We start from the raw sequence: 26,537 nt of genomic DNA, 5'->3' as shown, positions 1-26,537 counted from the left end.
TGAACAACCCCAACTCTCTCAGCCTGTCCTCGTGCGGGAGAGATGCTCCAGCCCTCTGATCATCCTCATAGCCCTCTTTGGACCCATTCCAACAGCTCCATCTCCTTCTTATGTTAAGGATTCCCGAACTGGACACAACCCTCCAGGCGGGGTCTCACAGGAGAGGAGCAGAGGGGCAGAATCCCCTCCCTCCCTGCTGCCGCTCCGCTTTCGCTGCAGCCCAGGACGCCTCTGGGCTCACTGCGGGCTCGTGTCGAGCTCCTCCCCAGCGCCCCGAGCCCTCCTCCAGCGCCCCAACCCCAGCCCGGGCTGAACAGCGCGCTGCCCCGGCCCGGGTGAACATCATGGAAGGGTTATTGGGCACTGAACAGGCTGCCCAGGGAGTCTCCAACCCTGAAGGGCTATAAAAGAGAGGCAAACGAGGTGCTGAGGGACACGGTTTAGTAACGGTCAGGTACGGCTGGGCTCTATCTCAGGTGCCTTTTCCAGCCACACGAGTCTATGATCCAATCAAAGGCAGCGCAGAGGCAGCAGCTTCGCATGCCGCCGGGAGGGGGCGCTGCGGACTTCCCCCCACGTCCCCTCGCAGTGGCACGGCCCGCGCCCCTCCCGCTCCGGCGCGATGGTTTCGCCCGCCCCGCCCGCCCCTGCCGGCGGATGCTGTGAGGCGCTAGAGCGGCCTCAGCGCTGGCCGGAAGTGCTCTGCTTGACCCGGAAGTGTACAGCGCAAGCAGGAAACGAGGCCGGAAACGAGGGAGAGAGCGCGATGGGGTGCGATGGCGGCACAATCCCCAAGCGACACGAGCTGGTGAAGGGGCCCCGCAAAGTCGAGAAGGTTGGAGGGGGCCGCGGGGAGGCGTGGGGAGCGCGGCTGTGGGCTGTCGGAGCGGCTCTGCGAGCTGGGGCCTACCCGGTGCCCGCGGCCCAATCTGTCGCTCTGGATGGAGGAGAGGAGCAGTTCTGCACGGCCCGGGGACGGCCGGCGGGTCCCTGGCCTCCCTCGTGGCAGTGAAAGCCAACAGCGGGGATCCGCAGGCCTTCTGGGGGCCATGCTGGGCATTCTGCTTAATGTGAGGGGGCTTAGGAGCCTCCTGCATCTCGGGGTGGGATGTCTGTTGGTAGCGCTTCGGAAGATGGAACCGGTCCAGAGAACCATACAAAGATGATCTGATTGCTGGAGCACTTACCATATGAGGACAGGCTGAGAGAGCTGGGGTTGTTCAGCCTGGAGAAGAGAAGGCTCAAAGGAGACCTTATAGTGACCTTCCAATACCGGAAGGGGCTATGAGAAACCTGGGGAGGGACTGTTTACAGAGGCTTGTAGTGATAGGACAAGGGGCAATAGTTATAAACGGGAGAGGGGCAGATTTAGACTAGACATAAGCAAGAATTTCTTCATCATGAGAGTGGTGAGGCCCTGGCCCAGGTTGCCCAGGGAAGCTGTGGCTGCCCCATCCCTGGAGGTGTTCAAGGCCAAGTTGGATGGGCCTTGGGCAGCCTGATGTAGTAGGAGATGTCCCTGCCCATGGCAGGGAGGGAGTGGAACTGGATGATCTTTAAGGTCCCTTCCAACCCAAACCAGGTGGAACCGGTAATTGGTCTAAGCAGTGACATGCTGTAGCTCTAGAGCAAAGAGGTTAGTGGAGAACATGTGGAGAGCAAAAAAGAATAAAGAAGGAAGGGGGCAAGTGGAACTGGCAAAAAATAAGAAAACTTAGTTAGAGTTAAGAACACAAGTACCAAGTCCCAAGTTGCAGAAACATGTTCATTTGATAGAGGCAAACCCTTGGAACAGGCCATGAATTTTGCTTAATGGTTTTGTTAAAATTATTTTATGTATTAGGTTTGAATGCAGGGAATAGATTTGGCAAGATACCTAGGAATTTGATTAATGTTTCAAGTATTACTTGATTTTATGTTTAAATAGTTTGCAAATATAAAAGCTATTGTAATATCATGAAGATTTTTCTTCCTTCAGGTTGACAAAAATGCTGAATTGGTGGCAAGGTGGTTCTACTGTGCTCTGAGTCAGGAGAAGTTACGTCGACCAATTGTAGCCTGTGAGCTAGGAAGGTATGAATGTTTCCATAAAGACTGCTATATTAAAAGGTATTAATTTATAAACACAAGAATGTTATGAGAATCAAACGTGACTACTAAAAATTTTGTTTTATAGGTTGTATAATAAAGATGCCATCATTGAATTTTTGTTGGACAAGTCGGCTGATAAAACTCCTATGGAAGCAGCATCACATATCAAGAGCATTAAGGTAAACAGGCTGTGTCTCATGTTAGTGCCATGAAAGTTAAAACATGCTAGAAAACTTCGATTTGCTTGTGTTCTCACTTTATACTGAAAAATAGGACATCACAGTGAGGAAAATCTTGGGAATGTTATCGTGGCTCAAAAATCATTTAGAAACAGCTTAAGGCTTGTGTTTTTAATTTGCAGAATGTAACAGAACTAAACCTTGTGGATAATCCGGCTTGGAGTGGTGATAAAGAGAGTATCAAAGGCGACAAGTATGATGACATCCAGTCTGCATGCTTTATATGCCCTGTGGTGGGATTGGAAATGAATGGAAGACACAGGTCAGTAAGCTTCTGGGGTTTGTTTTTAGAAGCTAAACTGGATATAGAGCAAGTAAAAATGTTTGAATTGATAATGTCTCAACTCATGTACTCGCGCCTTTATGGAGAAGATTTGCCTTCCTGAGAGACAGTACTGTTCAGGAGACAGTAAATGTCCGTTTGTTTCACATCCAAGAGGAAAGATAGAAAGTTAACTGTTTCCTAAAATAATTTATACTTATATTATAGGAATAGAGGATAATGTTTGCGGAGAAAAAGTGACTAAAAGTTGTTTGGAGGCTAAATCGCGGGAAATTGCTATGGGACAAGCAGAAGGAAGTTGAATGAGTGTTCCCTTTGTGTCACATCAAGGCATTCTACTTTTCTCTCTGTTAGGATCAGAATGGGGATGGAATCTGATTTTTATTGGGATGAGGAAGGACATTTCCTTGCATCCTGGTTTGGGCAATTTATCAATTTCTTTCTCTGTGCACGCTAATTTTGAGTGGTAAGAGACCCAAGTTCACAGCTTTGATAGTTGTAAGGCATTTCTTCCTCCAGAGAGCAATTAGCTGGGAGGTATTCAGGTGGAATTAAAGAGAGAACCTGAAAAGTAAACCCATTTTTGTCAGAGCCACTTTAGTATGTTTTAGTTCAGTTGAAGGTAATGGCAAGGAAGGGATTAAAGAGCAGCTCTTGGGAAAGGGACATCATGTGAACTGTGTGCGTAATTGCTTCACTTAGAATCTGAGGAGAGCAGACCCTGGCTAGGATCACTTGTTACAGTTTTGCTAGAGAGCTTGAATAAGATTAAGTGAAACCAATAAGCTCAGTGAAAGGTGAAACCATTTGAGCGGTAGAACTCAAAGTAACTTCGATTGTGGTGATGATTCCAGAGAAGCGTGTTTAAATGTGTAGCAAATTACAAAAGCATGTTGAGAGCTTCTGTTTTGTTAAGATCCCCTTGAGAGATTGTTGTAAACCTGTGTTGAATCATACAGAGAAGGAAATAACAAAATGTGTTTAATGTACCTGATACTTTTCATTTGAGTCTTACATTGTGGAAGTAATTAAGCGCCTGCTTAAATACCTTGATCAGCTGCAAGAATTTGTAAAGAGAAAGTGAGCTGTATCCTGCTAGCCCATTGCAGTATTGTTTCTGTGTTAAATTAGAAATGCAGTTAAATCAGAAAACTTATATCTTTTAGACAGAGGTTTTCTTAAAAACAATTATATGTCTTGTCATTTTTTCTTTGAAGGTTTTGCTTCCTGAGGAACTGTGGCTGCGTGTTCTCTGAACGTGCTCTCAAAGAAATTAAATCAGAAGTTTGTCACAAGGTGAGTTTTCCTTCAGCTTTAGTCCACATTTCCTTTGATTAAGATCAAAGAGTGATTTGGTAGATTTTTGAATATATACTGATAACATTCTCATTCTGTATTCAGAATCAAGAAAGGGCCCAGAACTTCTCTAGGAGGATCATGGGGAACTAGTTGTCATGCTTTCTGGTAGCTAACAATTTGTTTATATCCAAGGCACTAATTGCCAGCATTTCCCCAGCACTTTGTCTTCATGCGGCAGTGGGGCATATCGTAAAATTAAGTAGAACTCAGGAAGAAGAAAAAAAATCAAGTGTTATATATATGCTAGGATTAGGATTTATTATTAAGTGGAATCTGTTCTGATAAATGCTTTTTCAAAATGAAAAAAATTTTTGAAGTACAGAATGTTTGAATGTTGTGGCTTGCCATATGTGTTTCTGCTGGTGCTAACTGCTGTGTTTTAAGGATCACACTGTTTTTTGAACCGATATCCAACCTATGCAGGCCCGTGTGGGCCACAGCATTTTTGTTGTATGGCCTTGTCACCTTCCAATATGTGCTCTGTGTGTCCCTGACAACGTCCATGTGTGCAGAGGGATTGTTATGTGGCTTTGGAGAGTGACATAATGAGAGTAGTTGAAAAAGAATAATCATGCATTTGCTTGTTTACACTGTGCATTCAGGCTCTCCTTTCAGCTCGCAGACTCTGTTTTCATGGCAGGGGACAAGGTAGTAGCATGGATGTAAACTGGGTGTCAGTCTAGAGGTTGTCTGGCAATTCTCTTCCCCACTACTGTGAAATTCAAGAGAGCTCTTTCAAAACAAACTATTCTTGTGTATTAATTTTGCCTGTGAGCCTACGGAGCAGTCTTATTAGTCTGCTAAATTGTAAACAGCAACGGTTTCCCGAAGGACTTTGTCAAACAGATGCTGTAATGATGCAGTGAAAACATTCCCCAGAGAATACAGATATCCAGCAGCCCAAACAGCACTTCTGCAGCACTCACCTTTATGTTCATATAATTTAAAGTATATAATCTGAACTGGATATTGAATAGATATTTGTGTGCTACAAGATGCATATAAAAAAATGTTGGTTTTGTGAACCTGTAGAAAATCTCTTGCCTGTGCTCAGAGCCGTGGGTTTCTTCCTCTCCAGGCCTCTGGCGTGGCTCACGGGAATGCTTAACACTTTGTGGAAGTCCCACAGATGGGTGTCTCGCTGCTCAGTTTTCCTCTCAGTTTTTACTTTGGCAGCTCATACAAGAAGTAGAGCAATCTGTTTGTCCAGTGATATGCAGATCACCAAATAAGTGTTTAAGAAAAAATTAGTGCATATGGAGAGATTGTCTGTTTCAAGGAAATGGAAAACTCCAAGATTTCAGCGTTCCTTGGTTTGTCTCAATAGTGTTTACTGTAGTACTAGATTTGAAAGGTTTTATGGAGTCTACATACAGGGAGGATGAAGCAGTCTTTCTGTCGGAGTTCTCTTTCAAAAAAAAAGAAAAAACATTCTGCCTCAGTGGAAACTTTGTGAAGAGCTCACAGCATTAAATATGTATATTTATCTGCTTTTACTGAAATTGTTAAAAAGACTGGGGAGAGGTGCAAGAACGTAAGAGAAAACTGTCGTGGGTAGAAGGCTTTTAGTAAGGCATCTGTAATTGATGTGTGAGGACTTTCTAAGTGATTTGCCTCCCTTGACAGTAAGCTTTTCTTTCTTGCTTCACATCTTAAGTAGCAGTACAGTGAAGGATTCAGGCTTAAAAATAACATTAAAATGTGAAAACTCTTAAGGCAAACAGTCAGATGCTGTATCAGTGCTGAGGGAAATTGCCTCTTATTGCTGGAATGGTAAATGCTCTGAACTGTCTTGCCAAACATAAAACTGCCCGGCCAAAGATTTTTTTTAAAGAGCAAGGAGAACTTTTTAGTGATGGTTTATGTTGGACAGCGGGTTTGTTGGATGAAATGCTTGGGACAGATTTTGAATCTTCTGATAATTTAGACTGAAGAGAGTTGAAGAGCTTTGTCTAAAACAGAAAAGCTTATGAATACAAATAAAAATTGCACTACTGTGTAAAAAGGCATTATGTTTTGTTTGAGACATTTTTGAGGTTTTGTACAGTAAGAAGAGAAAATTTAAGCTATCGGTACTAAGTCACGAGCTAAAATGTACAGGATAGAACTTTCAGTCAGCAGGAAGAGAAACAACTTTGCTTCCAGTTGACGGAGTTTGATGTGTGTCTTATATATCAAAGCTCTGAATATCGGAGCTTTCTGTTCTTCAGGAAGAATGGTATGCAACGTGCAAATTATCAGTTTAAAATTCGTACTCATGAATAGGATGTTCTCACCTGTTGTTGTATTTAATTCTACAACAGACTAAAGTTAAAAGAACAAGCAAGACTGTTTATACTCACTCCTTTTGTTATTGATAGGATCTTGTAGATTGTAAGGTAGTGCTCATCTGTGGTGGTCTGTCAATTTTGATGGGACCTTAAGTGTTTATATGTTTTGGAACTGCTGTTTTAACTGGCTTTGTGATTCTTGCAAAGGTGGTCTTTGGTTCCTGTTTGTTGGGAAATCTGGTATTTGACAAAAAATATACTTTTAGAGATAAAGGAATGAAATAATTACCTAGCAGTGTTGTAGTATCTATCTAACCACACTTTTCGGGGGTAGAGAAATGCACCATTACCAATTTTTGATGTTAACTTTACTGTCTAAGAAGTTACTGTTGGTGTAGTAGCATGCTAAAGGTAGTTTGGAAGCAGGATAGTGGCTATTGTATCCGTGGTGGAAGTCCTCCTGGGAGTTCAGGTTGTCACTCTGGAAGTTAAGGACAAGGTTATGTTTTAAAATGTAGTTTTTTCCTATCACTTTAAAATTGATTTTGGAGTTGTTTCCAGAGTCAACAGACTCTTAATACACATCAGAAAAGTACTCTAACAAAGTCTGTGCCACGCAAAACACTTAGTGAAATGTTTAACTTAGATATAGAGCTGTTGGACACGGGCCTCAGGCTTTTTGAGATAGAAATTATGCATACATCTTTCAGATACAGAGTTAATGTGTCTGCAGTATGTTATAGAGCATAACCTTACCTCGAACAAAGTCACATTGATGCTATATGCTCTCTTAGATCAGCAGTCACCAAAAGTTAGTAAACATCGCTTGATGAAATCTAGACGTTGTGATCTAGCTACTCATAAAAAGTATTGTTCTGTAAGCATTATCATGTTATGTGTGTTGAATACTCTCAGCTTTCACCGTTTCATTGCTTAATTTTCAACTGCTGTTAGAAGTAAAAAAATCTTTCAAGTATATAATGTGGTTGTGGTCACTCAGAATAATGTATAAAACACTGTATCTTAATGATAGAGAAGTGATGCTTTAATTATGATTTTTCTAGGGGGGTTATCTATGTCAAATTTCGTTTAAAATAGAAAATCCTCTAAGGAAGGAGGACCATGTTCCAGTGATTTCCTGGGTTGACATGGATAAAGTCATACCTAAATTATATTTTAAGAGGGGTTTTTGTGCAGATTTTTTTTCCCCCGGTTTGACCAGTTCAGTTTCTGCAAATCAGCCTCATGATGTATATCACCTTTCTATTGAACTTACCCTTCTAATTCAATTCAGAAGTGAGACACAATTGTTTTGTGTGATGGCAATGAAAGGTGAAAGCTCAATACTGGATTTGCTGCAGGAATGGAAACAAGGTGCATTCCATTCACATTCTAAAAACCAATATGGAGTGGATAAATGCTGCCAGAGCCGCCAGTGGATTGAGAGTGGTTTGGAGAGAAATTAATTATGAATATTGCTGTGATTAATACATAGCAGAGACCCATTAGCTTCAGCAATGTTTTTCAGAACAACTCTCAACGAGCTCAGTCTGAGCATGATGCATGGATTGCTTTTTTTTTTTTTTCTCCTTCCCCCCCTTCTTTATTTCCCTCCATAAAAAAGCATCTGCAGCAATATTTAGCCACAAGATAAGTCCTGGATTATCCATGAAACTGAGTACAGGCCTTTGGGTTGAGTTTGTAAGTTTGTGTAAATAAATAGGGACCAGATGATCTTTCTTTTAGGTTAAAGTTCATTTGAAAGAAGTTACATTTCCGAGAAATTCATGTGGGAAAATGAGCAGTACAGTTCCAAGAAACTGGGAATAAGTTTGTATTAAACTTTCATGTTCTATTATTGGGTCTTTTGTTGATTCATTTGATATTTTGGAAAAATGCTTCATCTATAAGTGAGTTTTCCTGTAAAAAGTGAGTTATATTTTGGGTACATGTTGAAGCTTACGTCTAAATTTCTCCTAGGCATTTATTTATAATTCATAGTTTCTAATCAAGTGAACTTATAAGTAACGGGATGGATGTATTTAATTTGTTCGCATCCGTTCATGCAAAATAATTGGATTTATTGTAGTTAAAGTTTAATCTGCATTCTTCTGAAAATACCTCTAGAAGAGGATGAATAGTTTGAAATGATTTCTCACAATTCAGGTTTTTCCTACTCTCTTTCCATCAGTAGCCCCTATCTAAAGACCTTTGGAGAGTGTAGAGCTTTAATCCGGTGCAAGGGTAGTCATATATCCTCTGTTCCCTTATATTCCCCCAATCTTTTTAGTTGCACAAATGAAATTATTAACTTAGGAGTCCTGAAGCGGAAACAGCAACTCTTGCCTGGACAAGGGGCTGGATCTTTATTCTTTTTTATTACTCGTCCCTGCTTTTGCCTATGTTGTCTGTTGAAAGCCACTTTCTCACTGTGGTTGGTCTGCAGAGGGTTTGGGAGAAAAGATACTTGTCCTGGTTGCTGTTAGGTGTTATCTCCAATTGCTGCAGACTGTTGCAAGGTTCAGGGAAGTCTTCTTTCCCTTGGACAAGTACACTGGGATTGAAAGATGACTTTTCACTCATTTTTCCTTTGTTCCCTGGCCTCAAATTTTCCATGTCTCCTTGCCCTAAACTGCTGCAGAGACTCAGAAACAGAGACTTAAAGGTAAACATGGTTTGCAGGACCCCTGCTACTGGCACACACCCTGTTTTCATCAGGAGCAAAGCCTGAGTAGCACAGGTGAGGTTGCTGTGCTACATAATGAAATTAGAGATGCAGCTGGCCCTGGAAAAGAGCCTCACAAAGAACAGCGAAGCGGACTGTGTCTGAAACTGGTTGACAGTTGCCTATTTACAAGCTCTAAAATTTTAGTGTGAACTTCATTATTCAAAACAATGTATTTCATCAGACATACAGTAGACATGACTTTAATTTGTGCTTTTAATATTTTATCTTTGTTCAGTTGGTGCTTCCATTTTATTATTTCCGTACCAGTTAGTCCTTGCTTTGGCTGCAGACATGAGGAATATGTATTTTTCCAGTTAAATAAGTCACTTAAAGGATTGTGAATTTCCCCCTTGTCTTCAGTAAGTTAGAGATTTAGGCATGTCCCCTTTGAGAATTAACCCATTAGCAGTTGTTGCTCTTTATCATACTGGAATAAATAAAAGCTGTGTATTTCACTGGCAGTACAGCATTGTGCTTACCCTCATGCTGTAATGGACAGAGTGAAGTTTGTGGCTAAAAATGTTAATGGTTGCCGTCAGTCTGAACACTTGTTTCGATGTTAGCAAAGGTCAAACATTCAGTTTCATGTTGAAGTAGTTCTCTTCCTGAAAACGCCAGTGCTCTTCGATGGGGACTTCTGCCTGGTGCAGTACTTTAAGCCTGTGGCGTCTCTCTAGGCAGTCCATAACAAGCGGATATGTTGCAGGCTCAAATTTGTTGGCAAACAGATGAGGTGACTCAATAATCCACTGCAGATCCCCTAATCCGTAAACACAAATGTCTCTGATGTAATGACCTGCAAAGACAAATTGAAGGTGCCTGAAAGCAGCAGAAGGCTGAGCAGAATAGTTAAAAAAAATAATTGCAATCTGTAGCATTATCAGCAAAAATTATCTTACGGTTTCACATCGCTGAAATGAATCTGGAGGATAATGGTAGGGTTTAAACATAAAGGTGAGGGTTTGTTTTTGTCTTCTGTGCAACTGGATGCATGTTAACTTCCAGCTGCTCTACCTGATCTTGTGTCTTGTAGTTGGGCATATTGAACTGCTGATCTCCTACTTCTGTTTGGATCCCCATTTAATCATGCAGTAATAAAATCATTGTGCTGAGTTTATACAGTTACATATTTAAATATTTTTTTGCATTCTTTCTGTATGGTCAGCACTCCGCTTTTTTTATTATTATTTAAATTAAAGGGATTTAACCCAATCTTTACGAAAGTACTTGAAAAACACGCTTGTCGAGTAAATGTGGTTGGAAGTTGAAAGAGCAATTGTCAGTATATGGATAGTGTGATGATCTGTGCAAGAATATATCAGATGTTTAGATTAGATACAGTGGAGTCATTTGGTAGAATGATTTGCTGTTTTATTTGATACTTCCAAAATAAAATAAGTATAACCACTGAGGCATGTTTAACATCTAGGTTAAAGCCTAATACATAATTTGCAATGAATGCTAGTCAGTGAATCAAATTTTGATTCATGGTCCAAATTCACATTACCTTTGCAGCCTTTATGCACGATTCCCTCTTGATCTTTCCATTTAATGGCTCGTATATTTCCTTCCCAGTCTGCATTGGGTGTAGCCCCTGGAGCATCTTTAAAAACATAAGAATCAGATAAGATTTCTTTCTACTTCTTAAAGGGCAAATTTTAACTGCTGAAGGCTTTTTAAACGTAGCCACATTAAGTATTTCTTTACAGATATTTACATCATAAGAACAGAAATAATTCTTAGTTTTCCTGCTTTATATATTCTTCCAGAGCATGAGGTTTTATGTAGCAAAAAAAATTACTTTTTTTAATCAGCAATTTTCTGGCCTTGTAGATAATGATCTAGACCATAAGTAATACTTTTCTGGAATCGAGCTCTGTTTTCAGCCATCAGAAGATGTCACTGTTGAAAAGGGCAGCATCAAGGCTGGAGAAATGACCTTATTTATGCAATGTAACTCAATTAAGTGGTTGCGCTGTTAGCTCTGAATTGGAGCTCACTAGCTGTCTGCGTCAGAGACCTTACAGTGCTGTTGGCCTGGGTGTTAGTCATAGTAGAAATAACATAGGTCTTACCATTTAAACGATTCAGTGTCACCCAGTAGTGTTCATCCGGACTGTACGTGTCTCTTGACCATTCGAGCAAATCTTTTGCACGTGCATCAGTCAATGTAAACTCTACAAATTCTTTAGTGAGTATGTAATAGGCACTACCAAAATATATTGTCAAGTTGTATGGAGGTTTAGCTTTTATATTCTTTGTTGGATATACATATGACATTCCAGAATGTACATACTCCTTGTAACTAACCTGTGTCCTGTGTTTCATATGAAGTGGTTGGACTACCCCAGGAGTCATATTTTTACCATTCCATTTACTTTTGATGTATTGTATAATGTCTTTGTTTGTTTTAATGGGATAATCTTGACCACATAGATTAATAACGTAATTCCACTGAATTTTGGAATGAACTAGGTCTCTCATGCAATTAATATCAGCTTGTAATCTTGAAAATCCTGCATAAACAACATTTTCCCTTTTTGAGGAAATAAAAATATTTTCAAAGCAATTAACGATATTTTGTACAGCAGCTCTATAATGTTTTGGTGACTTTTCATCAACATGTACGCAGTAAATATTCTGAGGCATATAAATAGCTCTCAGTAGCTTTACAAACATTTCCAGCTCCTTGTGAATCGTGATAATGTATGCCAATGAGAAATTCCCTTCTTCATCTGACAGTGGTCTTGTGATAAAATGCAGAGTCTTCAAAACCATGGAACAGTTGCACGAAGTCTGAATGCAGTTGAGTGGTTTGGGTTGGTAGGTATTCTGACAGAAGTTTCCAATTTTTAAGGCAGCAGTTTTCCCCATGAAAAGAGCTGAACAAAGCTCATCTGGGTAAAACCCACACTCTGCTATATTTGCATTAAACTTTCGGCCATTTGGCTCTTCAGAAAGCTTATCCTTTAGGCAGATAAAAGTGTAGATGAACAGACAGACAGCAATGCACACTAAAAATCCTGATTTTGTAGCATCAAGTGGGTTCATCTTATATTTTCCAGGTACTGTCTTCTCATCATAGTTTAATTAAGCGTTCAGATTATCTGAAAGGAAAAGTGAGATAAAGAGAGGGAGAGAACCTTTTTGACTTTTCGATATATAAGACATGTTGGTCATGCATTTATAAATAGATTTGAGATTGCTCTCTTTCCAGTCACTAAGAGAGACTCTGTGCCCATGCTTATGCTGCAGTGTACTCAGCCACTGTAAAGGGAACTTGCACAGCTATGAAACTGTCTTTCTAGGAAAAACAAAACTATCCAAAGAATGCCAAATGGCTTTTTATGCTTTTTCTGTGAGCAAGGGCAAGCCTAGCCCATCAGATAGAAGTTTCTCCTCCTTCGAGGCAATGTGTGTGCCAGTAGGCAATTCCGGTACCATTGGCTGATCAAGGTCTAGCTTTAGAGCAGGGAAGACATGTGAGTGCTGTGTGCTAAGGGAAAGCTGCTGCTGAGATTTCCTTAAGGCCTGGGAAACCTTAAGTTCTGCCAGAGGACCAGAATTCAGTAAATTAAATCAGGAGAAAATTTCTTAAATAAACAAAAGGAAGAGGCAAAAATGTAGTCCACAAAATACATGAGCTTTTGTCCTTATAAAGTCAGCAAGTGTTTCTAACTCTTTGAGAGACTTTTTTTTTTTTTTTTTTTTCTCTGATATCTTTGCATTAGTGCTTTGGAAAACAGATTGTGTGGACAACATTTGCTTCTTATTTTAGCATATGTACATATTGTGAGATAAGTGTACTACTGGCAGTACTAGCATGCAGAGATAACTGCATAATTTACATCAGTAATGGCATAGGATTTTTTCTGTGGAGATTTTTTTCCTATATATACACCTTGTTGAAAAGTCAGAAGAATGACAGTGCAGCAGTCCTGAATTCCACAGCAATTACTTGAAGTCTTTATCCTTGAAGCATTTGGTATAGAACTTCCCAGAGAAAATGCCACAGCTGGGGGAAGAGTCCACCTACTGCCATTAAACTTAATAGTTAAATTAAAGATTTTATCTGTATTTTAAAGACAGTTAAATTTATCTTGTTTTACTCAATGAGTTTGTTTTTAACAAAATTTGTATTTCACCTGTGAATATTTCATGCTTTGCAGCTGTCAACCTCACAAAATGTTCGTTATTACCTAGGATCAGAGAACAAGCATATTTCTATAAAGGTAGTTTCTTTATAGGAATGATATTGCAGTTAGAAGGCTCTGCGTTTTCATTAGGAGAAGTGGAAAATACTTTTTTTTAAATGAAAATGCAGTATACGTCTGTCATAGAAGCTTGAAAATAAAGAAGGCATTGTAGTTAAAGTAGAAATGAGGTATAAAATCTAAAAAGCATTTAAAAATACATTATTTGAACCAAGAAAATGCATACTCTGTAATACCACAATTTTAAAATCTTATTAGACTGTTGGGAAAGAATGTATTTATCTTACTGTCCTTCCTGGCATGCACTGGATTTCGTGCTGGGAGAATGCCTCTCTTCCACTTAGCGTTCCAGAAAGTGGAGTTGTATGTTAGGTAGAGGGTTCATCCATTTTGCTTGTATGTTCTGTCAGTAGTGCTCTTCAGTCTGCATTGAATGCACAGGCCAGAGAAAAACATTAGGAAATCAGGTCCCAGAAGAATATTTTTTCTTTGCAGCTCCTAAGGGATGCGTTTACTGGGTAAACAAGCTTGATGTGAGTCCTTCCTCCGTTTGAACCAAAAACTTCAGCAAATAAAATCCACATCACCCTTTCAATATTGTGTGGAAAGGGGCAGAAAAGGAGCACCACTTAAAGGTGAAGGACAGGATGTCTCACAGTAAAAATGAAATACACCAGTGCTGTTGCCTACTACCAGAGCTGAGACTAGATCTGCGTGAAGACCGTTATGTACCCACTAGCAGAAGTTAGGGAGAGGGAGTGTGTGTTTGGGAAGCACTGTCTTTTGTGCACTTGGAGTCAGGAAAACTGTTTTATTCTGAATAAATAATTACAGGAGGAGCTTTGAAGTTGCTCTGAATTAGTGAATGTGGTGAGATCTCTGTGGTGCGTCACAGGGAAGGTTCATTCTGGATGTAAGGATTACACTGAAGACACTGGGCAGCTGTAGAAATGTTTGGGACTTTACACATGCTTAGAATATAGAACATTTGTACAGAACAAGTGCTCTCATCAGCTTTTTTCCTTAAATATGTCTCTGTGGACAGGCTGCAAATGGTAGTTCCCTAGGGAACTGAGCTAGAACCTCTTTGTTTCATACACTTAAATTTTTATTACAGTTCAAATAATAGCTTCCAGGGATGTTTCCTATTGTTAAGTGTTTTCTGTGGACTTTTCCTATTGAACTGCCTGCCATCTAGAAGCTGTGTTTTAAGTGGAAGCATTAAAGTGCAGAAGCACCCCAGTATAAGGTAAGAAGAAACAATTCCTTCTCCAGTGATAATGTTTCTGAAGCATGACTGAATAATGAAGCCTTGCCTACGAGAAAATAATTTGACAGCTTTCAGCCTCGAGGCATATTACTGAATGAAAGCATTGGCTTCCTGCTAGTGTTTTACCAGATTTAGAGCTAGAATTGCAGCTGTTAGACCCATTGTGTGTGAAATTTGCCAGTTAGAAGACTCCTCTTGCCCTATGCTATTGTCTGCTGTCAAAGACTATGCTACCATATTTGCTCCTACCCTCGAAGAGTGAGGTGTCGTCCAGTCCGTGCCTGTCTTGCCTGGCTTTTGTTATGCAAGAGTGCTGTTTCAGGTATTGTTATCAGAAACTCTCTCTGAAACTCAACCTTTCCTACAATGTGGAAAGGTTTTCTCAATCTGGAGGATGAAGTTATCATAATTTTTACAAGTGCCAAGAGCAGTGTTTGACATTCTTGAAATAATATGTTTGTAGGGATTTTCAAGCAACTCTATGGCTGTTTTTATGGATAGTACTTAGCAGAAATTTGTGGGTTTAAGCCTAAGCTGCTCCATCTCGATTAAAAAGGTGAACTCTAGAGAAAAGTGGGGTTATGTTTATGCCTGAAAATAAGCCTGTGAAATATCATCTCGGTTTATGGAGACTCCGTTAACTATATACTTTGCTGTGCATTTCGTAGTAAAAAGTCATTGTACAATTCACTGTTTCTTCCTACCATAGGATTTTAGACTGCATCATTGCACCTCTAAAATACTCTGTTTTGTGTGTACTCTTTGCATTTGCTTAATATTATTAGATAAAATCTGGTTCTTATGCCTTTGTAATTCAGTGAAGCAAAAAATTTAAGAATACCTAATCTTTTAATAAAAAGGTTAAAAAGCATTAACTCCTTATTTCCAAACCTTTTAACATCTGTGAAGTGTTTATGCAGGCAGTACTGTAGACATTTTGATAAGCAAGTGAATACTTGATCCTCTAGAAACTTAATGTTAAAATCAGTACTTCTACTGCTTTTTACTTTGCGTTGCTTTTTCTTGAAGCATGGGTCAGTCTGCTGCTGTGTTGTGACACGCATCAAGTAAAAGAAAAAATCCTTCATCAAACCAAATTAATACTGTGTTAGGATTTTTACATCATTCTTACTTGAAAATATTGCGTCAGTATTTACTGACAAATATTAAACAGGTTAATGGAGATTTACCTGTTCATCCTTGCTATTTCTGTCTGTTTTCCTGTTTTGCATTTGTTGTTTTGGTTTTTTTGCCATGCTGTGTTTGACCTCATAGCAATTTAAAACAAATACTATGAAAGCTATTTAAATTGTTAAGTTATAGGGCCATAAGAAAATTAACTGCTTTCTACAGAGCAAAACAAGTATCATTTGTATTGTGATTCTTACGATACAAGCATCACTCCCTAGGCCTCCACCCTACTGTACATCTAGGACAAAGTGAGGGAAAAAAATTAATCTTATTGCAGATTTGAGTGTCTTTTAAAGTGAAATGGTCTTTCTGAAGTGAAAATATTTGTCACTTTACAAAAATTAAAATATATTGTGTTCTAATAAAGGAAAAGGTAAAACCTGAAGTCCTGCAATCTAATTTATTCAGTCTTACCTTGTACAAAATTAGCCAGGAGACGGCAGCATAATGAAAATAAAGAAAGTCCCATTGTCCTTCAGCAGAATTCAGGCAGCATTCTTCATTCTGTCGCTTGTGTGGAGGTCCCGCATAAGTGAAAGGGGTTAAACATTAACACGAATGTTTTCATTTAAGGTTTCATCTGGCTTCCCGCAATGCTTCGCGTATTTATTCTGCAGCAATGCTGTTTAGCTTCAGAAACGTCCTCTGCTTCACAATAAAGAGACTAAACTTGCGCTTCTCCAAATTTCTCTGCCCCTCTTTCCGAGACAGCATATCATGGACAGAAATCAGACTTTCAAATATGTAGAGTACATTGCTGCTGATTATAAATAGTATTGCTTTACCTCGGAGGCTTTAACCTCTGTGCTGTTAACAGAGCATGCTGGATGATGAGAACTGGAAAAGAAACGAACCCTCTCCTCCTCTTCTCCCTCCCCCAGTTCTTAACTGTTTGCCTGCTGAAACTTTCCAATTTGTAGCAAATAAGTATAGCAAAGGATTGCCTGTGGTGATTTCTAGTAGCTGGAAGTTTAAAAGGTAACATGCAATACCTCCTTCCAAAGGAGAATGTTTACTGTGTTTACTTTTATAGAGGTTCTTGCTGGTTTTAATAAGTAAAAAATTAACAGTTTAAATTTACTGGAATTAGGAAGCTTTGGGGTTCTAGAAACGAGTAGGAAGGCTGGTGTATTTTAGACATGTTCAGATAAAAATAGCTTGTTTGTCAGAAATAAATTGAGAAAACCTCAGAGTAAATTAAGGCACAGTTTGCAGGTATGGCAGACAGACGTTAAGGGAAGCTCTGTAAATAGAGGCAGTAGAGGAAACCCTGTGCTATCATAAAACCAGCATCTGTTCCAGAAGACCTTAATCTGAAGGAACAATCTTTCTGAATTTGCAAAACTGCAAAATTTCTTTCCGCTTTTTATCTCAGCATTTCAAAATGTTGAGCTAAAAATCTGTCCTTTTTTTCATTAAGGGGTAGTCAGCTTTTTAAAAAAGCAGAACTGAAGCTTAGTATCCAACAGTACCGACAGGTAAAAAAATGTTTGCATATGTATGATGCAACAACAAATCATACCTACTGCGCTTACTGAAACCTGGGAAGGTGGAGTTGGTTCTATGCCTGTAACTTGCTGTAGTTGAAGTATATTTGGAAGGGTATGGTCTCTGTGATATAATCTAACTGTTGTCATGGCAAAAAATATCTGGTTTGGTGAATGGAAAAAGGACACTGTCTTTATTTCTCTGTTCCTTGTAAATACTTTTAGTTTTAGACCAGTTCCACCTGTGTCATCCACATGGGAACCTGGATTTGTTTGCTTTTTCAAAATGCAACATTTATTGAAAGTCCTTTGACATAAACTTTTACTTGGAGTAAATGATCGCTCATTTTTCTATGCTTTAAAAATTTTTTGCAGTAGTTATTTTTAAAGTCACTGGCCTGCAGGAGGGCGTTGGTATTTCATGCTGTATTTGGAGAATACCCCACTAGAAATTAATGTGTGGAGCTTCACTAGAACCAAAGCAGCTGCCAGTCCCTCCTGCCTCAGTATGAAGACTGATTGTCTTTATTTTCTGGACTCCTCATTTGCAAGCGTCTGAGATCATAGCAAGCTGGTATTTTTAACACTAGCTTATTGAGTAGCAATGGAAAAATTTGGGCTTCTCTCACCCATTTCTTATGTGACTTATTATTCAGCCTGACTTACTTAATTTGCATCTTTTTCATAATATCAATGACCACTTTTTAAACTGTGTTCATCGCTTGAGCAGTCTGCAGTCAGTGTCAGAGTACTGTCCGTATGTCCTTTCATCTGTTTAATTTCTACTGCAAATACATGAGTAACCTTTCTAAACCTTTGTTTAGAAAACAGAACAGTCATGACAAAGGTAGGATTATAAACTAATCTTGCAGATTAACAGGAGGCCTTTGGATTTAACAAAATAACAAAAAAAAAAAAAAAAGGCAAATTGAGATCTTAGAAAAGAAAACACCATAGTTAATGTGCTGGTTTCACCAGATGATTGAAGATGTGTGCAGAGTAACATCTGTGTCTTCAACCAGTAAACAAATGTGGAATTACCTGAAGCACCATGCATGCATTATCCAGATTAATTTATAAATGTACTTTGAAACTTGGCAGTGTTTAATAAATCAGATGAAGGACAATGAGTAAGCAAGGCTGGGTTAATGAGTAATGCTGCTTTTATTACCCCTTTTTTCCCTATAGTAGTAGTAGTAATAATAATACAGAAAGCACAAACAAAGCAGGGTTTCCTGAGCTATTGGGTAGAAAAATTCCCTGGTGCTGTCTGTTCTGCATGTAGAGGAATAACACATTCGATGTTTTTCCTGCGCAGTGTAAAGGAACATCTCCTATCAGTTGTTATTTCTTGTATTACTAAGTTGAAAGACAAATTCTAGAGCAGAGTGGCATAACGCTTGGATCTTAATCAAATGCATTTAGAAAGAAAAATCGAAGTGCCTTAGTGTTTTGGTTTTTAGCTGTGAGGTTCAGAAAATTGACTAGATTCTAAGGCTCCTTTGTTTAATCTAGTCACTACATTTTATGCTTGTAAAACGAGAAGATATGCAGTGGGACTTTTTCTTTAACGGAAATAAAGAATTTGTTAAGAATGTTGTTTATAAGGGACTGCTAATGAAATTCTTTTAGAATTTGCTGTGCCGATTGATATGTGAGCTGCTTTGTAAATGTGGTTATCAAAAGGTCACGCTTCACTAGTAAGATGAGTATTTATTCTCCTTTTTTTGAAGAGGGATGCTGTCAATCAGTATTATTTTGCTCAATGGTAAAAACAACTGAGATTTTCCCTTTCACGTTTTACGTGAGAAGAGGCATTAGACTGTATTAAAATAGGAAGCTATTGGAAAAGACACAGCGGGAAAGGGAAGAATTGGAGACCTTGGAAAGCTTGAACACAGTATTAATTTTAACAAGAGATTCAACAGCATAAAAATACTGGGGAAAAAAATACTAATTTTGTCCTTTTTGTTTTTTTTCTTGCAGTGTGGTGTTGCGTTTCAAGAGGAAGATGTGATTATCCTTAATGGTAGTAAAGAAGATGTGGAAGTATTGAAGAAAAGAATGGAGGATAGAAGACTTAAAAGTAAATTAGAAAAGGTAAACTTCTTATCGAAATGGAAAGAGTTCTTGTCTGTAACGCAATCTGCTCTAAGATCACATAGCTTTTGCTGCTAATCTTTCTGCAGCCTGGAAGATTTACTCAGTAAGTTCTGTTGTACTTCAGTGGAACTTTTAAAAGTAATGAGATTGTCTGCATGTTTTTCTAATGGTGAAGTTGTATGTACTGAAACTTTCTTTTGACTAGCAGGCAGTACAGAGTGCTTTGAAAAATCACAGAATTCAGTGCAGTGGATGAAACGGATGATGTGCCAGCTATACTTCAGTTTTTTCTTGAAACAAGGAGCTTGTGTTAGTTAATTCTAGTAACGAACAAAATCTTCACTGTATTTCATATGGTAGTTCCTGGTAGTATGTTATTAGTTTTTCTGATCTCTAAGTATCCTCTGCTGGCTACTGTCAGAATCACAGTATGGGGATATGGAGATTCCAATCTGACTCTCTGAGACTACTGTTTGGAAATCTCATTGTGTTATGTGGTTCTTATAGCCCTGAGTGATTACTGGTGATGCTAATTCCTACTATACTGTCAAGGTTTTGGTGTTTCTTTTAATTAGACCAGGCAGCATGCCATGAAAATAAAGTTGTTGCAGCCCTACGACATGCGTTACTGTTTCCTGCTGCTCTGTGAAGCAGTCGTTCTGTGGTACTGTACTGTCAAATGACAGTTCTGCGTGTGAGACTTCTTTCAGCAATGCTATTTTTTTCTGAACAGGCTTTGCTATTCTGGAGGATGACAAAGCAAGCAAAAACTTTAGTGTTTACTCAGTCCAGAGTGCAGACAGATTTAGTTGAATCTCAAGAGCATGAATCAATTGGCTGACACTTTCAGCAGCTGACTTTTTAGATGGAGGTTGATCGTTTCACCCGTTACTGGACTTTGTGTGCCTGTAGGATTCAGTGGCATGCAAATGTTTTCCTAGATTGTTTTGAGACAAATACTCATTTACTTAGCGGCAAACATGATTCCTTCTCATCACAGACTCTTTATTGCTCTGCACTATTAGGTTACCCATAGAAATCCTGCTGCTCTGTTGCCTTTCTGTTCATAGGCTCTGAACCTACTGTACAGTGCAGAGCACCAGTCTTCTTTTGGTGTAAGAACAATACTGTAAATCTTACAACGTCTCTTGAGGGGGACATGTTGGGTTTTTTTTTTTCCCAGTACTTTGTAATTAAATGTTTGAAATAACTTTAGAGATAATTTGAAAATAGAATATTGCAGATGCCAGTGTATTAAGTAATCAGCCCTAAAAGTAGTGGTCATTTGCAGTTGATTTTAGGAAGATGGCTTTAATAAAGCACCTTATAGCTTTGGTTTGAATAATCTGGAATAGTCTGGAAGCTGGTGCTGTCTCCAACTTCTGCGCAATAAAGAAGTACCAAAGCGTGCTGAGCAATTCTGTCTTGGTTGTGAGGCTCTATATGCCTTAGGTGAAATGCAAATACTTTTTGTTTGTTTAGTGGAGAATTACATTACAGTTAGGTACAGTATTTGCAGATCTCTCAGCAGGCCTCTTACATTTCGTCCTCAAGTTCTGATGTTTTTTTTCAATACTGCCTTGCCTTGCTGCACCAGCTGATCTTTTTGCAGCTACAACTAATTTTCTCTGCTGTCACTGGCACTACGCACTCTCCTGTGAGTTCTGTGTGCTCCAGTTCCAGCTTCTGAAGAGTTTCTAGTCTGAGGTCTGTTGACACTGCTGTTCAGACCTCTTCCTCGAGTACTTCTTTCAGCCGGGAGAGCAATCTAAGTGGACCAGTTGTGTTTGGAGCAGGAAGCACAAACTCCTTTTCGTTATACCCGTGAGACAAAACATAAAGAAGACGCAGCTTGCAGTAGTATAAAAAGTTATTCAAACTCAACATCAGATTTGCCCATGATGAAATATGTATAATGTATATGCATACAAACATATACAAACATCTCATAATTCAGATGCCACATACTGGGAGGTAACCTTTCTTTTTAAATCCACCTGTAATAACAAAGGTAGAAGCACCCTGAAAAGAGGTTTTGCCTGTACGCTGAAGGACACCAGAAGAGTCAGGTTTGCTTTTGCAATAGTAACCCTCTGCCACCACCTCCTGGCCAAGCTTTGCAGCAACATTGGCATGGAATTTTTTTCCTCAAACTATAATCATATGCTTGACAGCATGGGTTCTCTTCATTTTTAAAACACGTTTAAATATATTTATTTTCTTTAAGTTATTTTCGCTTTCTTAAAATACATACACCATTTTGAATGTATACTGAGTCATCTTCTGTGATGGTAACATCGGTCGCTGTTTTAATATATCTTTTTTTTCAGCTTGGAATTTGTATAATCAAAGCCAGTAATGGGATTCTTGTTCCTGCTGGTTGTTTTTTGTGGGTTTTAATCTGGACAAACATAATTTAACTTGGAAAATGTGGTCCACAGATGCCTTTAAAAAATTTAGATTAACTGTTTGCATCCTTTCTTCCCAAGCAATTTTGCGACAAAGGGCCATATTATTATTGGAAGTTACCCAGCAGTTAAGTTTTTCTTAACTAAATAAAATTAAGTGGATATGAAATGCGGGATTATTCTGAAATTTTTTTATTGAAAAATGTTTTTATTGATAACAGTTAATTGTGCCCTGTTTAATGTCATGCAATTTACTGGCCTGACATGTGAGTTGTGAGTATCAGGTTAACTTTATGATAACACACACACACCCCCCCTGCAAAATAAACAAACCAAAACCACATACCCAGACAGTTTAGTTTCCATCGCATCATAGAATGGGTTGGGTTGGAAGGGACCTTAAAGATCATCTGGTTCCAACCCCCTGCCATGGGCAGAAACACCTCCCACTGGATCCGGCTGCTCAAGTTTTGGCCTGTGCCAGTGATCAGAGATCAGTACTGTGATCAGTTTTGGCCTGTGTGGTTTTCTTTAAGGTGCCTTCAAGGTTGCCAAGGTTATTATTTTTCCGTATAGAAATGATACCAAAAGTGTGGAGCAATATTGTGAAAGGAAGAATTCCACTGTGTAAGACTTAGAATTGTATTGAGTGTAATTGTGTGTCTGTCAGATAAAAGTCGAGAACTGTATATCCTTTTGGTACATCACCCGATCTCTGCTTGTGTTGTTGCAGAAATCAAAGAAATGTAAGTCAGCAGAATCAGCTGCTCAGCAAGATACCGCTGAAGGTAATGTCACAGCTACAAATCCTGTGTGGCCTTTCGAGTCATGGAGCAGACTAATGATTTCATTTTTTACTTTAATAGATTCAGCAGGTCCATCAAAGACTAACGATGGAAAGGATTGTCTCAATTCCAGTTCTGGGGAAAAGAGGCAGATTATCTTCACCAAAAGTTCAGGTTGGTGTTTAATCTAAATTTGGAAAATGTGAACAAATAGTTCTTTGAAAAAATATTTTAGGAGAGATCCTTCTCTGGCTATTTTGAACCATAGTTTTCAGAAAATACCTCTAATTTCCCTTTTTTTTTTTTTTTTATGTGTGTGTTTCTCAGATAAAAGATCAATCTTCTGCCTTCAAGGGAGTCATAATGTTGTGGCTCACTTTTTCAAAGAACTCCCTCTTTTACAAGTCTTTCCTAAAAGGCTGCCTTTCCAAGCTGGAGTAGGAAGCTGCTTCACAAACATGCACAAAGCTCTTTGTTCAGTAGAAACTGTAGTGAATTGAGCTTTTTTTTAAAACACAGCTTGGTTTTACAATCTGCAAAATCAACAGAACTGACTGCAGAAAGTGTGCAAGCGCTTCTGTTTCTCCATTTTTCCTTTTTCTGCCCAGTTTGCCTTTGTCCCACCTGCTGTCCATCATCCTGTGCTTTGATAGACTGACTACTTCTTATACTTTCTCAAAATAGCTAAACAGGGTCTGTGCTCATGTTTGTGACTGGCAAGTGCTGTAGTGATCCAGCTAAAGAAAATAATAAAGTCTTTTCACCACACTGCATTTTTTTTTTTTTTTCAAACAAGCTAGATTTGCTTGTTTATGTCATTCCACTATTGATGTGCTTGGTGGGAACCAACTGGAATGAATGACATGATATCACTGTCTGAATAACAATGTCTAGTTGAGGGTTTGGTATATCTGTTTTATTGGCTAAGAGGTAGTGTGAGGAGAATTAATAGTTGTTTTCCTGAAGTAGAAGTGATCAAAAAATGTGTTGTGGCAGTTTATTTCAGTGAAGTCTATTAAAATGTCCCAAGCTGATGCCTTGACTTTTAGTCCTCCGTTTTAGTTGCTAATTTGCTGTGTGTCAGTGGGAGCAGTGGAATGTAACTTTGGGATGTACTGATGAACCTCTGGTAGTCATGGAGGTACTAATAAACCTGGCAGTCCTGTAGTCCAAAGGGTGGTGCTCTCTTTATATAACAAGTATTATGTTACTTAATGTCTCAAATTCATACTGATTTTTTCATTCAGAACTTTAAGCATGGATACTTTTTTTAAACTAAGTCTGAAGCTCCTGTGTGGAGTGTTCAATCATGTACCTTAGAGCCAGAGAAAAAGTCTATATAATTTGTTTGAAGAATCTGAGAATAGTTAATTGATGAACTGTGGACAAACTATGTGAGAAGGTGGGAGAACTTCCCTCGGGGAATGCCTTCCCTGCCTGCTGCTGTCACTTCTTATAAAGGACAGACTTTTAAAAGTATTTCATTCCAGATGATTATAGTAGCTCTTGGATATTTAAGAACCTAGTAGTTCCGATAACATTTGGTGTATTTTTCTTTTTCAAGAGTGTAAAAGAAAAAGATTTAAAATGGCAGCAGTTGTATTGACCAGCAAGAGATTAAGAGGAGAGAAGGAAAAGAAAAGAAGAACTATAGCCTGAGGAATGCCAGTAGCATAGGAATTAATTTGTGAACATGGCACCTAAAGTTTCTGGACTTGCACCATGTATATTCATTCTTTCAAAACCAGTATTTGGTAATTCTTTCCAGATCGCCGTTAGTGGCATTAAAAACAGTGTTCTCCAAATATAAAAAAGGATCTGACCTATGATGATTTAGGATTGCACATAGAATTCCTATGATTACATACAGAATTCTCTTAAGTTCATTATCAGATGGGCTCCCTATTAACTGTTTACCTGCCGTTGTGCCCACATTAATCCAAGGATATAGACTTCCTGTAGGATTCTATGTATTCATTTCTCTGCACAAGAGACGTTGCACTTGCTCTTTAAAATATGTCGTCCTTCAACTTTGGAGATTAATTAGTTGTTAATGAAGAGGAGGGTGAGGTAGCAGTAGGTATAATACAGAGTGAGATGGTATCAGAGGCAGAGGGATGGGCATTTTCCTGTCCCAAGTATAAACTGATACAGACCGTTGTTATTGATTGTAAATTACTTCACAGACATTAAAGGGAGGAGATAGATTCCCTGGGGAGAGTATGTCACAAGTTTAGCTTGTCATTTGATAGCTAATTTCTAAACAATGATTCAGGGTGATGGAATACTTTCACGTTTCTTTCTTAAGACTAGAGTTCAGAGCTGTTTTCCACTGAGAGGAATAAATGTTGTCAATACCAAACTGCAGGGCAAGGGGTTTACACATGCAGGAAAGAATTCTTCTCTCTCCAAGAATTCTAAATGCATTTTGTGCATAAAATCTGAAAGCTAGACTATGTTTGCTGTTAGGAACATGTTTGCTGTTGAGTATTATGGGATATGTTTGCAATAGCCCTGAAAAAGAAACGTATTTCATTGCTGTACATATTATTTGCGAATACTTTTTTCTGTTTAAATATTTCTATCAATTGTAAGCTGTTATGCATGCTTCATTCTATTCCTTTTTCTCTGCCAGATAATGGAAATTCATCTATACCAGGAAAAGTCAATAAGGCTTCTTCTACTGCTACGAAGAGATCCATTGCAGACAGCAAGGAGAAATCTGAGGCATACAAATCTATTTTTACAACACACAGCTCAGCAAAACGTTCAAAGGAAGAGTGTTCCAATTGGGTTACTCACACGGCGTACTATTTCTGAAACAATGATGAGCCTGATTGTAACATTCATTACTGCTTTCCTTCCCTAAGGCTTTTTCTGTACAACTGATACAGACCTTCTGTTGTAATCGGATGTTACCTGGAATTATTCAGTTTCTAAGGTGTTCATAAACTTGTGATTAACTAATGAACTTGTGTAAATTGCAACTTCTTTAAATAAGAACTAGATCACCAGAATCCGTGTTGTATCAGCAGACCTCATTCTAAAGTGATGGATTATTTGGACAACAGTTTTTCTTCTCTCAATTGGATGCTATCATTCTTAGTCCCACCAGCCAGTGTCCTCAGCAGTAGGAGTGAGGGTAGAAGGGTCTGCCGGCTGTCATCTTCTATTGGGACTTGCTGCAACTGTAATTGTAGCTTTCAGCATATTAATACAGAAATTCAAACTTCTTGAAACTTTCTGACAGTAAAAAGAGATAATGCTTTTCTTTTGTACCAGTTAACCGGGGCCCTCAGCAGCACTAGTGCAAATTTTCTGAAGATTCTATAGGTATTTTCAAATAATGCATCTTTTTATGGAATTTATAAAGATGTTTTATAGCTGTCTTTTTGTACATATTGTTGTAGCCTGCTTTTACTAACAGAATATTCACTTGTAAATAATTTATCTATAAAGATGAGCCTGTAATAGTGAAGATTTTTTTTTTTCCCAAAAAAGTTTTGGGGTTTTTCTTTGTGAGTGTTTTAAGGTTAGAAGAATCAGGTCTGAGCTTGCCGCCTTCTGTCAGAGGATCAGAATATAGTGGAACAAAAGTATGAGTTTCCTTACTTTTCTGCAGAAACAGGGAGGTTCTGTTTACATTTCTGAGGAGAAATTTGTTGTTTTGAATTCAGCAGGTTACCTGAAAATATGAGTGTTTTCACAGGATGAGAGAATAGGAGCAGGCTTTTCTGCTTAACTAGCTTTTGGGGAGAAACGATTGGTGGCTGATGGAGGGAACCCTTCAAGGCTGGAGTTGTCTTCTGAGAATGTTTCTCTTTCAGTTCGCAAGGCAGCTGAAATGTGCTGCTTTCACATCATCTGTAGTACACCGTTTTATTTTCTGACATAAAATTCTTAACAGCAAACAACTATTTGACTGTTAATTGCTTGCTACAGAAAGATGCTAAGCATAGTATATCGCTCAGTTTTGCTTGTATACTGAATGCTTTTTATCCCTGTGACATTGATTTAAATAAAACTTGCTGTTGTCATCATATGACCATAACACTTCGTGTTCAGTTGAACAGATTGTACAGGTGCTTATTTTGTCAGTGTTAGACCAG

The 26,537-nt window shown here is 38.8% G+C and overlaps 2 protein-coding genes across 2 annotated transcripts; one reads left to right on the top strand and one right to left on the bottom strand.

The window, feature by feature from the left end:
• The first annotated feature begins 697 nt into the window (after positions 1–697).
• RTF2 (replication termination factor 2) lies at positions 698–25,948 on the top strand. The gene is made up of 9 exons (XM_009558721.2): positions 698–835; positions 1,979–2,073; positions 2,177–2,270; positions 2,453–2,592; positions 3,831–3,909; positions 19,119–19,232; positions 22,377–22,431; positions 22,510–22,602; positions 25,064–25,948. The coding sequence occupies exons 1-9, from the start codon at positions 767–769 to the stop codon at positions 25,246–25,248; spliced, it is 924 nt and encodes a 307-aa protein (XP_009557016.1). The 5' UTR covers positions 698–766; the 3' UTR covers positions 25,249–25,948.
• Positions 7,844–19,078, bottom strand: LOC104057364 (beta-1,3-galactosyl-O-glycosyl-glycoprotein beta-1,6-N-acetylglucosaminyltransferase 7). The gene is made up of 5 exons (XM_054081337.1): positions 16,060–19,078; positions 13,472–13,608; positions 11,046–12,077; positions 10,478–10,573; positions 7,844–9,766 (listed from the first exon to the last, which is right to left on the bottom strand). The coding sequence occupies exons 3-5, from the start codon at positions 12,019–12,021 to the stop codon at positions 9,540–9,542; spliced, it is 1,299 nt and encodes a 432-aa protein (XP_053937312.1). The 5' UTR covers positions 12,022–12,077; positions 13,472–13,608; positions 16,060–19,078; the 3' UTR covers positions 7,844–9,539.
• Positions 25,949–26,537: the final 589 nt, after the last annotated feature.

This window comes from Cuculus canorus, chromosome 16, assembly GCF_017976375.1.
Source record: "Cuculus canorus isolate bCucCan1 chromosome 16, bCucCan1.pri, whole genome shotgun sequence".
In the NCBI taxonomy this organism is placed as follows: domain Eukaryota; kingdom Metazoa; phylum Chordata; class Aves; order Cuculiformes; family Cuculidae; genus Cuculus; species Cuculus canorus.
This window is presented reverse-complemented; position numbering and strand designations above follow the sequence as displayed.